At 33.7% G+C, this 14,300-nt stretch overlaps 1 protein-coding gene across 2 annotated transcripts in view; it reads left to right on the top strand.

Moving 5' to 3' along the window:
• Cad87A (cadherin 87A) overlaps positions 1 to 14,300 on the top strand; it is an 890,323-nt gene that overhangs the window by 792,919 nt on the left and 83,104 nt on the right. For both annotated transcript variants that reach the window (XM_081726161.1, XM_081726156.1), the window contains exons 8-11: positions 6,146 to 6,258; positions 7,744 to 7,941; positions 9,810 to 9,965; positions 11,753 to 11,991. In XM_081726161.1, coding sequence (XP_081582287.1) covers positions 6,146 to 6,258; positions 7,744 to 7,941; positions 9,810 to 9,965; positions 11,753 to 11,991 — 706 coding nt within the window. The remainder of the gene's footprint in view (positions 1 to 6,145; positions 6,259 to 7,743; positions 7,942 to 9,809; positions 9,966 to 11,752; positions 11,992 to 14,300) is intronic.

The raw sequence follows: 14,300 nt of genomic DNA, 5'->3' as shown, positions 1-14,300 counted from the left end.
TTTTTATCGCTCCAGGTAACAGCCTTTGAAAATAGAGAAAAGATAAAGATAAGTGCTAAAGAATATAGATACTATTAGTATTAGTTTTCGAATGTTACGAAATGTTATGGTTTGGTAAAGAAAAGGGCACGAAAAAGTCACGAAATTTCATTTTGGAATTTTAGTAGACACTCTGTATATGTAATTCGTCGGCTTTTCATTTTAAACATTAAAGTTTTAAGAAGATTTCAGCTGTACAAAGCCGGAATGACAGAGTTGCGGTCTTAGATAGCAGTCGATGATACATTTACCATTGATGGCAAAGTTGTTTTTTGTCGAGTGTGTGAAAAAAACAAAAGTTGAGTGCATTATGAAGTCTTAGTTAGAGCAGCATATTGGCATTTCATGTGAAAAACAAACAATTGCGAAGTGAAAAGAAGCAAGTTCTAGTGACCCAGATGCAAGTGGATACTTCATTCAGTGTGTTTTACAAGGAAATGTGCGAAACAGTGATTGCAGCAAACATCCCTTAGAAGAAAATTCAAATACCGAAGTTCCGGGATTTCCTCGGAAAATATTGTGGCCGTAAAGCTCCTGACAAGTCAACCCCTCGAAAGGGATATTGTCCAGTTTTCTACAAACAAGCTTTAGAATCAATTAGGGCAGAAGTAGGTAGTTTCTATGTATGGATTTCCGTATATAAGAGAACTGATTCTTTGGGAAGGTATATAGCTTATTTCATGGTTTGAAAACTAACTGCTAATTCTCTATCTACACTACATTTTATTGGATGCAAAGCTCTGGAGCATACAACTCACTCCACTATAGCACGATTTGTGAATAATAATCTTAGAGTTTTGTATCCGAATGGCGTACAAAAAGAGAGTTCTTCATATATACACAGGCAGTGCGTCATATATGTTAGAGCTGCTGCAGCACTTAAAAGTATTTTATCCTAATTTGATCCATTTCACTTGCATGGTACATGATCTCCAACGCGTAGCTGAGTGAGGAGAGCCAAGTTTCCGGAAATCAACCAACTTATTTCTTCCACGAAAAAGCTATGGCACCACAACGTGTGTAAGTTTACAAAGAACAACACTTCTTATTACTAGATGGGCCGCTTGGATACGAGCAAGTTCGTTTTACAGTGAACATTTTGAAGAAGTCAAATCTGTGCTTGATTCATTTTCGGTGGACTCAGCTGTATCGGTACGCACTGCTCAAAATCTCATCAAGAACTCCAAACTTGCTTGCGACATTACATACATAAACAGCAATTTTGATTGGATTGCTACAAGCACTAACAAAATTAAAACTGTTGGGTTTCCTCTCCAGAAGCCATAGATATACAGTATATATGAGGATGCAGGAAAGAAACAGGCTACTGTCGGAGCAGATGTGGGAGAGACAATTCGAAGAATATTTGATGCAATGACTAAAATAAACCCAGGTTGCAACAGCTTATTGACAGTAAGACGCATTCTCAATGGTGAAAAGTTAACCCTCCTAATTATGTTTCTCCCAACCACATCACCTCCTGAAATATGCTCCGGCTACATCTTGAGACGTAGAAACAAGTTTCTCTGCGTACAAGAACATATTGTCTGATCGGCGACAAACATTTATTTCTGAACATTTGGAAATGTACACAGTGAAACTAAGTTGAATAATTGGACAAAATCAAACTGTGTCTGCTCCCCAATTAAAAGTAACTTGAATTTTTGTAAGTGCCTTTTAGGTGAAAAAATGTGGCAACGAACATTTCTTCTTAACATTTTGAAATGTATGGTGGTGACATATTGTAAATTAAATAATAAATATATTCAAACTGTGGTTAGTATCTGAATGTACATTGCAGACAATCAAGAACACTTAATATAAGCATTCTAATATTGTAACTTGAATTTTTGTAAGTACTTTTAAGATAAACATATTCCTTTGTGAGGAAAGAAATTTAAAAGGAAAGAATTGTTGTTCATTACGAATTTACATTTTTTACATATTTCAGACATTTTTATTACATATTTATGTCCATATTTTAGGAGTTGATATTACATAAAAATCCAGGCTCTAGTACTAACGTAATTCTTACTTATGATTTATTCTAAACAAGTGGTTTTAATCTTTTAGTATTTATGAAATAGCAAATGATAAGGGGAAAACTCTCCCAAGAAAGGAAGTTTTCGAGTGTTCATTTTCCTTGTATTTACATAACTAGGTCTTCCACATAAAACTATCTATGCCTATTCATAACCAAGTACCTAATGCGCCTGCATTCTATGCGCGTAGTACTCGATGGAGAAACAAAACCTGGCTGTCCCATATCATATAACCTTGGCGCTAAATCCACTCAATCGCGAAGCATGAAACTTGTTGTTTGTTGGAGTTTAGCGCCCCTTTTCAGCACCGAGGCAACATGTGACATAAACCTATTGTCTAAGATACAATACAAACCATCGTAATGTGTTCAATGCTCCCCCACACGGAATCGAACCCGGAACCACACATGTCTAAGACGTGCGTGCTAGCCACTAGACCAACTGTAAGATCCTAAACAGTATATACATTTTTGGTGAATTGATGCTGTAATACACATGGAAAACGATATATTTATTGATTCACTTTCCAGTTGTCACTTTGTTTGTCTTTACATTGAATTGGCAATTAATTGGAGGTAATCTTTATAGGCACACATACTTATAGATAAAAGCCATTGCTTCTTTATAAAGAGGCTAACTTCTGCCTTGTTTAATATTGAATTTACAATGTTGTACCACATTGTAACCTTAAGCCTTTTCCTTCTCAACACAGTCGCTTGAGCTTAATAACATACTGAAGCTGATCAAAGCAAAAAAGTTACAAGCGATCTACGGTCAATTTTCTTTTCATAATTTTCTTTATGACGAGGAAACATCTAGCCGCGTAATAGAGCTATGAAAATGATAACTTTTTCCTGTAAGATTTTTAAGGATAAAGGAACGTTATCTTGCCTTTTTTTAACCAGGTGGGGAATGTAGCCTGCGGATTTTTTTAATCTTGCTTTTTTTCAACGCCCTCTTCCCCTTTGACTTCATATTCAAATTTCAATAGTTTTATGCCTTGAAATCATCTGCCACAAAAATAAACTTAGTTATCGTAGGTCTCTTTTTGAATGCGTGTGCTTGAAGTACGATATTTCTCATACCACTAACTATATTTTAACTTCGTTCTAGCTTCCCTTCTGTTTTAACATATAACAGCAAGCCAATATGATTTCCCCCGTTATTCTATTATTACCCTGTACACCACTCCGTCGTCTTCCAAGATGCCTCTAAAAGCAGTCTTTGTCATCGTGGCAGGCAAGAAAACGAGATCTCGTAAATGCAACCCAAAAACCCATTTCCCAGTTTATGTCAGAGCTCGCGATATAGAGTATGGGGAGTAATAAAGCGTTAAAGTCCGAAGGATACACAAAATGGAGTAATTGATGGAATTGCTCCTTTCACCCCAAAACAAAAACAAAATGTTTATGCCTGCCTATCCGTCTACCATGTCTTAATCTTTATTTATTACTCTTCCAACAGGAATGTAAAGGTGACACAGTATGTCGTTGACAGAAAATTCTCATCGTGGTGATGGAAATTTCATAAGCCTTCTAACACAACTAGTGTTCTAAAAGGACGTCAGCTAAGAAAGTGTATAAACATAAAATGCAATAAAATTTTAATTCCATTATTTTTATCTTATCTTTGCTCTTTCTATTGACAGTAATACAACGTTTCGTCTCGCCTTAATGCGAAAGAAACACAATACGTTTCTATTGAAACCAAACTTAACATCCTGGAAACTTAAACTAAGGAGATTGGACATTTTTAGGATGTATGTATAATGAGAATACAACAATTACGACATGTAATTCTGTTCATAGTATGATGTTGAGAGGTTCACAAAACCAAGAAAGGAGGCAAAAGCGTAATCAAGTTCAATTCCGAATCTGATTCGTTTCGAAGAAGAAAATCGAAGTCTTCAGAGAAACTTGCTCTTCTTTCTCTGATAAGAGATTTTCTTTTCTTTTCTTTCTTTTTTTTTAAAGCGTCACTGTCAGAGATAAAATCAATTGGTAAAAGAGTGGACATACGATAATGGGGAGATCTGGGATCCAAACCTCTCTGAAATATTTTTCATACATATTGAAAGAATTAACATTTGAATACAACAATACAGAAAACTAGATACTTCAATTGATGCGTACTTTTAAGATGCATTCTATTATATGATGCATCTACAATAATAACGTAAAGGTAGAAAAACACGATACAAGATCTCAAAGCTTAGTAAAGGCAAACAAAACCTCAATCATAAAAGGAACAATTATGAATCAACTGACCTTCGTAAGAATCAAAATGTGCAGTAGTTGTATCACTCACTTATCCTATGTTCGTATTAAATATTATAAAATTCTCTCCTTTGTAGGAGTAGGTTGTGATATGCAGAGTAAGTTAGAGTCCGCAATCGACTCCCACTACCAGTTTTTATTATAAAAATCTTTTAATAAAATACAACAGTCCAATAGTACAATATAACTTTCTCTAATGTAAGGTAGAGAAAAATGTGGCCCAAGACCGTGCAGCCTTAGGGCAGGATCTCTACAGAACTGCGAAGCAAGTTAAGTAGAGTAGAGTAGGAAACCTCAATGCTCCGAAGCAAGCAATGAGGGGGTTAAGAGTCACAGAGCCCCGAAGCAGACTAAGCGACTGAGGTTTGGATCCCCACAAGGCTCCGTGCAAAGTAAAGTGGGGTTAAGGGAAGCCTAGAGTTCCGCAACAAACTGGAGACTTTTAGGTTGGGTTTCTCCTAAAGCTCCAGCCAAGCTAGAGGAGGGGTGACCAATCGCATACTGGTAGTTGTCCGTTGAATCCTCTTCGTTAGATAGGTGCTCCGGGTGTTGGTGGCGCTGCTGCTCCCATGTTGTCATGTGACTTGTAAGTGGTGCTGGTGGTTCGTTGTCTGCTTCTGTAGTAATCCAACGTGAGGTGTAGTACTCCATCGTAAATAAATGTGGTTGTTGTTTACAAACAGAAGCACGTGTAAAGTTTATAAACATAATCACGTGGTACATTACAATAATTATTTGTTTCATGATGTACTGTGTATATTACAACTGCCACAACTAATAGAAGTTTTCATTACATCTTAGCTACGTTAGTCACTTTTTTAAATGTTAGTAAATAACTTAAAGACGATGAAGAACATCAAAAATTTAGAAAGTATCTGCAAAATACTATTAAATGAACCAATAATTTATTTCGAGACCTTACGTATAGTGTGTGAATTTGGGTACCCAACAATTATGACGTCGGAAACTTCGCATCAAAACTCCTGGTTTTATAAGGAAAGGTTTGGAGACAGTTATTAGTTTATTTATTTGAATCTTACAGATACTATGTAGCTCACTTCCTAAATTTGTGATGTTCTTCATTGTCTCCTAAGTTAGTTATTCTCGAAATTCGGGAAGGTGGAGGTCGTAGTGAAAACTCCTCAGGAGGCTTAAAAGTTACTTAAGTAATTAAATATGCAAAGGTTACCTTACATTCTCCATACATCCTTGTAGATCCTGAAAAACTGATTTGTCAATTTGTCAATGATATAACTTCTGCAAGGTTTTGTTTAAATAACGTAAAATAAAATACTTTCTACTTGGCAATTAAATGTTGAATGTATGTACAATTCCGCAAACAAAAACTTATTCTGCATTTGATTAATTATAAATATAATATTACCTTATCTATTTAAGCCTACGTCAGTTTAGATCTGCCCCAAACAAAATTTCACTTTTCGCTGGCGGAGAATGAATAAAACCCTTTGTGGCATGAGAAATGGCAGGGGCGTTTAATTATTCAGGAAAGAAGCACTCGAGAGCGACTAAGCTTTCTTCGAGAGATCTCTAGGCTTCACGTCATTTCATTGCCAATACCTGTATTTTTCTCGTCATAGGTGGTGTTTAGAGTTCACACTTAATTTAAATTGTAATTTAATTAGTAGTAATATGTAAAGGTGGAGACCCATCGGATAAGCTATCCCTGGAAGAGATTCTAATATTGACTTTCGGATATTTTTTTCTTAATCATAATCGGACGATTTTTCTGTTTTAATTATGCTAATTATTTATTTGTTTATTCAACAGATCCTCAGGACTATTTCTTATTAGATCCAGAAACTGGAGAATTAAGAACAGCCAAACCTCTGGATAAAGAATCTTTGACAGAGTCAACAGGAGTACTCACAATCACCGTTCGGGTAGGTTTATACTAAATATTTATATTATTACTTAAATTTTGGATGTTTTACTAAATGGTGAAATTGTCAACTTCCGAGATAGATCTAAAATTAATTTCTAAAAAATGTTGTAATATTTAATTCAATATCTTACTATGCATAAAAAATATGGACACTTTGTCTCAAACATTTTTGTAATGTTCCCTCTGCCTTTGAAATGATTTATACTGTAGAAAATATATTTAGACAAAATGTTTGAAAAGAATGTTATTTTCTTGTGAATAATACACCTTTGAATCAAAATTACGGTTTTCTATTTCTACAAGTTTATTTATAGCGTAAGTAGACTACTTTCAGGTAATATTAGAAATTAAATATTCCACTTTTAATTGAGCAACCACTATTTACATGTCATAATAATATCTTAACAAAATACACTTCCCTGAATTTTAGATAAGTGGTGTCATTTTATTTTACATTATATTTTACATTACATTACAATATATTTTACATTTATTTTACATTTTAATATATTTTACATTATATTTTTAGGGTAATTTTAAGTTTAAGAGAAGTGTTTTATAAACAATGCTTGATAGAGAAGTTTCTTATTTTCTGGTACAAAATCTAATTCTTTTTTTAAAAAAAATCACATTCATAAATTCGACTTTACTTTGAATAGATTACTTCCAACCTATTTTGGAAGTTAGAAAAATACCATCACTTTGAATAGAATTAGGGATTTAGTTAAGGAAATATTTGATATTTAGTAAAATTACAAAAATTAACTTTGACCTAACTGTAACATAGTAACGCTGTTCAAAGAATTAATAGAAAACTGGCCTAGCTTATAATCAGAATATGAGTATTGGTATTTTAAAGTTATGAGGTAGCTGCACAAGTCAAGATATTGGAACGGAATTTTAAGTTCATGTTTATAATCAATATTTTTTTTCTCCTTAGTAAACTCTACAAATCATGTTTTTTCTTGTTAATAACAAGGTTTACTGTGTGAAAGACCTCATATTTTAGTATGGATTTTTTAAAAATATTTTGACTCTGTGTAGATGTAAGGTTCAGCTGTATTTATGTATTAACAAATATTATAGTAAACCTCAAATTATCTCATTAATAATGAAAACACGTACTTAATGTACTTATACTAAATTGTTTGTTTAAATTTAGCGTCTCTTTCCTGCACCACGACTATATGAGATATGAATCTACAGTTAAAGATGGAATCCGATTCACCGTAATACGTTCAGTGCTCGTCCATCGGGAACCATGTGTACCAAAGGCATCACCGAACGTGAGACCACACGCAGCAAAGACGCGCGCGTTAGCAACTAGACTAAAAGGACGGACTTCTAAAAAAAATTGATTATAATATTTCAGGTCTTGTGGAACACCTTTTTAAGGGCAGGATCTGCACTGAAAAGAGTAACACGTATTATCTATGTAAAAGCTCCAGATTTTTTAAAAAACTATATTATTATTATTTTGTAGGCCCGAGAAGTGGTTGATGGAGTCCCAGGGAATGATCCTTTGACTGTTACTACAGCAGAAGCTACGGTGACAATCAAAGATGTAAATGACGAGGCGCCTCGATTTAACAACAAAGAATACAATATTGAAATTCCTGAAAATGTGCCAGATGGAACACCTCTACCTCGTCTTGATATGTTTGTGGAAGACCCCGATGTGGTAAGAATAAGCTATTTTCAGTCTTTCTCATTAAATGCTTCACATTAAATTTACCTGATCAATTAACATAAATTCAACGTATAGTTATTTACTTCCCTTATAAAATAGATAGTGAAATGAAGTATCTTTTCTTATATCTTACTCCATTTAAATCCAGGAATATGGAGAAACTAGTAAACACTCTATTTTCTCACTTAAAGAAATATCTGTAAAACGAATTACTAATTACAAGTGATCCAATGAGAATTGTCAAAGTACTGTAGAATATTTCTTTTATTAAAAGTAAATCGAAAATTATTTTAAACAACTTTTTCCATGAATGCTTTGTGTTTCATTTCGACCCATCTTTGTATATATATATATGGTCCATAACTCTTAGTACAGTGGATTATTTTGGAAACAAACATGATTAAATCAAATCTGACTAGTGGAGGGCGGACTTGGGTAAAGGAGCTACCGATTGATGCATGCGTGGTCAATGTCGGCCATCTGATGGCCACCATCTTGAATCCAGATTATTTTTTTTCAAATAGGAAGGTAGGCATGTGACACATCAATTAACACCGCTTTTTGCAGGGGAATACAGTCCAGCAAGCAGAAATTCGTTATCATGTCCCGTTCCAAAGTTACGACGCCCCAAAGGTGTTTAGCGTTTCTTTTCAGCACCGATGCTATGTGAGACGTAGACCAACAGTTTAAGATTAAATCCAAACCATCGTAATGCGTTCAATGCTCTGTGACATGGAATCAAACCCAGGACTACGTATACCAAAAACGCATGCGCAATCCACCAAACCAGCGAGAAGGGTCCAAACCTTATGTACGCAGACAGGGAACGGAAACCAAGTTTTTCACACCAAAGGCAAGAACACTAAACATTCAGCTACAAAAAATATATAGTAAAAGCCCTCTTGTTTATGTATTATACTGTATACAGAAAGGTATGAAGTAGAATATGTATGAGATATATGAGAAGATAAGTGAATAAATTGTGGATGACAAAGTAATACAGAGAAAAGTACCGATAATGACATATTAATACAATACCATTTCATCACCTTTCCAAACCTTATTACTGGAGCTCTCTCATGGCTAATTAGGGTAGCGTACGCGACTTCGGTGTGAGAGACTGGTTTGAAATGAAAATGAAAAATGGAATCTTTGAGTTTTACGTCCCATGGTTATGCCGGTTAGGCTAAAGGAGACGGTAATGATGAGTAATGAATGAAATGGTGGAATGAAGAAAGTAAAAGGAAACGGGAGAACCCCGAGAAAAGCCACGCACACGGTGTTTGTCCACCACAAAGTTCACTTGGCGGGGCAGATTGGTTTGATTCCCGGTGGGAGTTCATGTGGTTCGAATCCATGCTAAGTTATGAATCCACGTCTCATATAGCCAAAGTGCTGAATCGCAAAAAAAAAAAAAAAAGAGAGAGAGAGAGAGAGAGAGAAGGAAAAATACACAATAAATCACTTGTAGACATTTATCGTAGATCTGTAAGAAGTACAGCAATAATGTGCCTACTTTGAGAATGAACAGGCTATATGATTTTGCACAGAAAGTTTTTATCATCCTGATTGTTACTTTCTCAAAATTATCTCCTCTCCTTCAAATAAAGCGCATTTTATATGTTAATATGAACACATACTCTAAAGTTTTATTTTATGACAAATAAGAGTTTTATCATGTATGTAAAATTGCAATACGCATTCAATTTAATTCACACAATCAATGAATACTCGGTATTATACAATGTGAAAGGAGAGAGTAACAAACTAGTAATAATTGTATTAATCGATATTCGTTGACCATTATGTCCTTATTACAGTTAATTGATGTTACACTTTTTTCGCTTCTGTTTCAACAGGGGACCAATTCTGTATTCTCTTTACGACTGGCTGATGTTTCCGGTGCATTTGCAGTGGAACCAACTCTTGCCACAGGGTCCACATCTGTCAGTATACGAGTTGCCAACGGATCACTAGATTATGAAAACCCCAATCAGAGAAAATTTATCATACTGGTAAGTATGCGTTAGATAGAGTTTTAAATATATTGTACAGTGATGGCTCCTCAGGAAAGTCACATCGGTGAAAATTTTATTGTAACAAGTTAAAGAAAAAAATTAAATATGTACTTATTCGTGTATGTAAAAATTAGTACATTAGGTGAGTTTTCTTCCCTTAGCTTTTAGCAGTAAACTTTTAATCTTTACCGATGAGATTTCCCTCAAAAGACGCCGTCTCAATTATGTTAAAATGGGGAAATTATAGTTATACAAATATAAACTTCCAAACTTGCTTTATACTTTCAGAAAGAATTGCATTCTACATTTTTCGTTATTAGTTCATTAAAAGAATTATTATTCATTCTCCGTACAAGAGAGTTTTAGTATTGCTAACTCTTTCTTTCTTGTTGTAACTTCTGTTTCATTTTTCGTAACAAAGTATATTGTTATTATTTATATGGTTATTGGAGCAGCAATGACCTAGTCCGTAAGCTGTCTACTTATCAACCTAGCGGCCTGGATTTGATCCTTGATGGGGGATAAATTTATTTCCCGTTCTATCTTTGTTCCAAAGCGAATAATTTTCACTCAAAATGGGTAGCTACAGAAATCTGAAGGCGAGAGTGTGATACTGACTACGTTTCACCTGCAAGAAAACGGAGCAATCTCTATATCGATTTGGGCTATTTTGAATCGTTCCAGCCTGTCTTGACCGGTGCCATTTTATATGGTTTTTCACAAGTGTAGCGTGTTTGCAAATTATTTGAAGATAAGAAATCATTCCATGAGCGTTAAAACTATATTGACAGTTAAAATTGTATTGAAATACTTTCAACTACACCGCGAGTTTTCTTTGGCACAATCGCGGTAATTTCAAATTCTTCCGCTATATAGCAGAGTGATAAGTTACGAGGTGACTGCTTGTGGTGCAGATACAGCGTTTTGCGTCCTACAATTTAACGTTAGTCTGTCTGTTATGAATGTTCAACGTGAGTTTTGTACAAAATTACGTAACGAACCACCATCAACGAACTCCAATTGCAAATAGAATCAAGAATTCAAGACCTCAATAAGAGACTGTCATACCTCTGGATTGAGCGAGCTTCTCATAATGATCAACAGCCTTTACGTTGGCTACCAAGATAACCGGACTTAATGCCCTACATTTTTTTTTTTTTTTTTTCTGTGAGGACATCTAAAAGACTGTGTAGAAACGACTTCTACTTCAAGGCGTTCATGAACTGCAAGAGCACATTACTTCTGTAGTGCAAACTGTTGAAAATATGCTGAAGGAGTCTGTGAGGAATTATATTACCGAATACATCAATGGATGGTAACAAAGGAGGGCTCAGATTGGGCATTCGTCAGTTAGTATATTACATTTTTTTTTTCACTTAAACTTAGACAGTACTTATATATGAAAGTTTAAGTAATTTGCATAACTAATAAAAAAAAAAAAAAAAAAGAGAAAGAAAAGAAGTCGAATCGTTTAAATCTTTGAAACACCTTGAAAGTTCAGATCCTAATCAAATGTAGATAAATTCTTTCTTTAAGGTATTGAGTGTCAATTAAATATCAATTCACAATTTAATGAATAAAATTCTGGTTTTTAAGGGTGCAAAGATTATCATTGTATATTTTCTAGTTTTTATAAATTTTTGGGTCTCACATATTACATTTTCTAGTAGCTAAGTACAGTCAGGATGTGGAAAATTAACGTTGATCTTGCATACGTGTTGTCAGTGAAATTTTCAAACCATGTGGAATGTCGTCGTTAGTAATTATCATTATTATTTGTTCAGGTGATAGCAGAAGAACAGCACACAAGTCCGCGTCTGTCGTCCACAGCCACTGTACGAGTAAGTATCTTGGATATGAACGACAATGCTCCTACGTTTGCTCAAGAAGCGTACACGACCAGTGTACCTGAATCAGCTTCTCCAGGGACACTTGTCACCACAATAACTGCACACGACAGAGACCACGGGAGGTTTGGAGAGAATGGCATTATATACGAACTCTTTGGAAACGGCGCAGAAAGGTATGATTAGACAGATAACTCCAAAACACTGAATAAAATTTTATTTTACATTTATTTAAAATTGAATTTTAGTATATCACTTAATTCCACCCAAGATTATTATGTATTGTAGTATGGTGTATATAGTAAATGTGTGATGTTCTGCTTAAGTTTCTTTCAACAAGTGATTTCGTCCAGTATACCTATACTGAAAGAGAACGTTAAGATTCAATGACAACTGATTAGTTGGCCAATTGCCTACTGTTTTCAACGACTACAAACTGTTCTTCTAAATTTACTACAATTATAATTATAAAAGAAATTAATATAATGATTTTAGTGAAGTGTAACTAACATGAGATCTGAGAAATATTTATTGGCCTTGTTATATATCATAGACAACTTTTGTGTGTGTGTGAAAACTGAGTGTTGTAGTTGTTAGGAACAATGCTATAAGCCAAAAGATAGAAGCTTTTAAAATTGAAGTATACAAATTTTTCTCATTCATAGTAAATTTATATTAAAAAGTAATATATATATATATATATATACTGTATATATATATATGTGTGTGTGTGTGATGTATGTATGTATCCCTGTAAAAAAAAGATAATTATGATACTATTTTTATTTCTTTTACGCTACGTTGCCATGAGGATAAGAAATATGTTTCAAATACTCTCATTCAATTTTGATTATAGAATGCTCTCACATTTATACATTTCTTCCCGAACCACTTTGATTTTCCTCTTTCTTCAAATCAATTTTCTTAAAGAAAGTAGAGTTGAAAACAAAAATTGGTATTTCAGTTTTTCAAACTCGAATATATAATACTCGAAATTTTAAAGCAATAGTTAATGGCTTAGTATGTAACCTATAAAAGTAATCGTAGTTTAGTGGAACAACTGTAGAATGCGTGATATTAAAATCAACAATTGAGGAATTTGATGCAATAAGGGCGTAAGTCTGAAATATGCAGTTGGAGAAAAACGATATTGAAAATTTAATTAATGTTTTTTTCTTACATAAAATAATGTCATATGCAGCATTTTATTCCGATATTGAATTGAAATGTTACCTGGAGGCTTAACAAGCGTGGCAAAAGCCACAAATGCGTTTGATGCTAAAAGGGCGTAAACTCGCTTACGCCCTTATTACATCAAACTCCTCAATTATTCTTTAAAGGTTTCTAAGTACAGATAAATTTAGAACTGTGTTAAAATTTCTAGCACTTGTCATGCCCTGTGGCGGTACAGGCAAGATAGAGCATTATATATATATATATATATATATATATATATATATATATATATATATATATATATATATATATATATATATATATATATATATATATATATATATATATATATGTAGACATGTTGCACTTCTATAGGCACTTCACTACACGAATATTTTCCCTTAAGGTAAAATATAAAAATAATTAAGTTTAAACACCAACAAACCGTAGATGGATAATTTTATTTACACTTAATTTTTATTAGTATCATCAGGATTTATAATGCTGTTCCAATCTATGTTGAAATTTCCTTTATTTACATTAAGATTTAGATCCTTAATTCGAATAAAAACAACTTTCTTTCTCAGAGCTTCTGATGTGCTCTTTTAATTTTGGTTTATATATCGCGTTTTGTCATGCTTATGTATAGGAACTATCACCTTTGCATCTAACTTCATAAACATCTAAATACGTTTCTCAATTGTAGACTGAATATAAAATCCGTGCTAAGTGCCAAAAATGGGAAAGTTCGGTTTAATGTAAAAATGTGGCCGATGTGCCTAACACTACTCAGTGAAAAACTGGCTATCTAGTATTCACTGTGGAAGTAGTTCAAATAATCCCCAGAAGAATGTGCGTGCCTATATGTCCCATCAGTTCTGAAGTAACATCTGGGCTGTTTACTCAACATTTTCGCTTTGGCACTTAGCATAGATTTTATATTCAGTGTACAATTCACAAAGTAGTGCTTATAAACAATTAGTATTTTCTCGATAGTAATCGAAGTTTTACAATTATATCTTTGAACTATTTTTCTTAATCTGTATGAAAGCCTTAGGAATACTGGAGTATCAATTTATTTTTACACAGTGAAATTTTAATCTGCTGGTTCCTGTATTAATTGAACACTTTTTAGCTACAGTGTGCAATTTTTTTAACGTGGTAGTAACATATCAATTTTCTTTACCTAAATAGAAAAAATTGACTGACTTCACTTATCAAATTTTTGTCTGGAACTACTAATCAGTTCACCTTAATAAAGAAATTTATCCATACATAAATTTTTGTGAAATAAGAATATACTGACTTC

The sequence above is a fragment of the Thermobia domestica genome, chromosome 1 (assembly GCF_964235325.1).
Source record: "Thermobia domestica chromosome 1, izTheDome1.hap1.1, whole genome shotgun sequence".
Classification (NCBI taxonomy): Eukaryota; Metazoa; Arthropoda; class Insecta; order Zygentoma; family Lepismatidae; genus Thermobia; species Thermobia domestica.
Note: the sequence above shows the minus strand (reverse complement) of the source record. Positions and strands in the feature narration are given on the sequence as shown.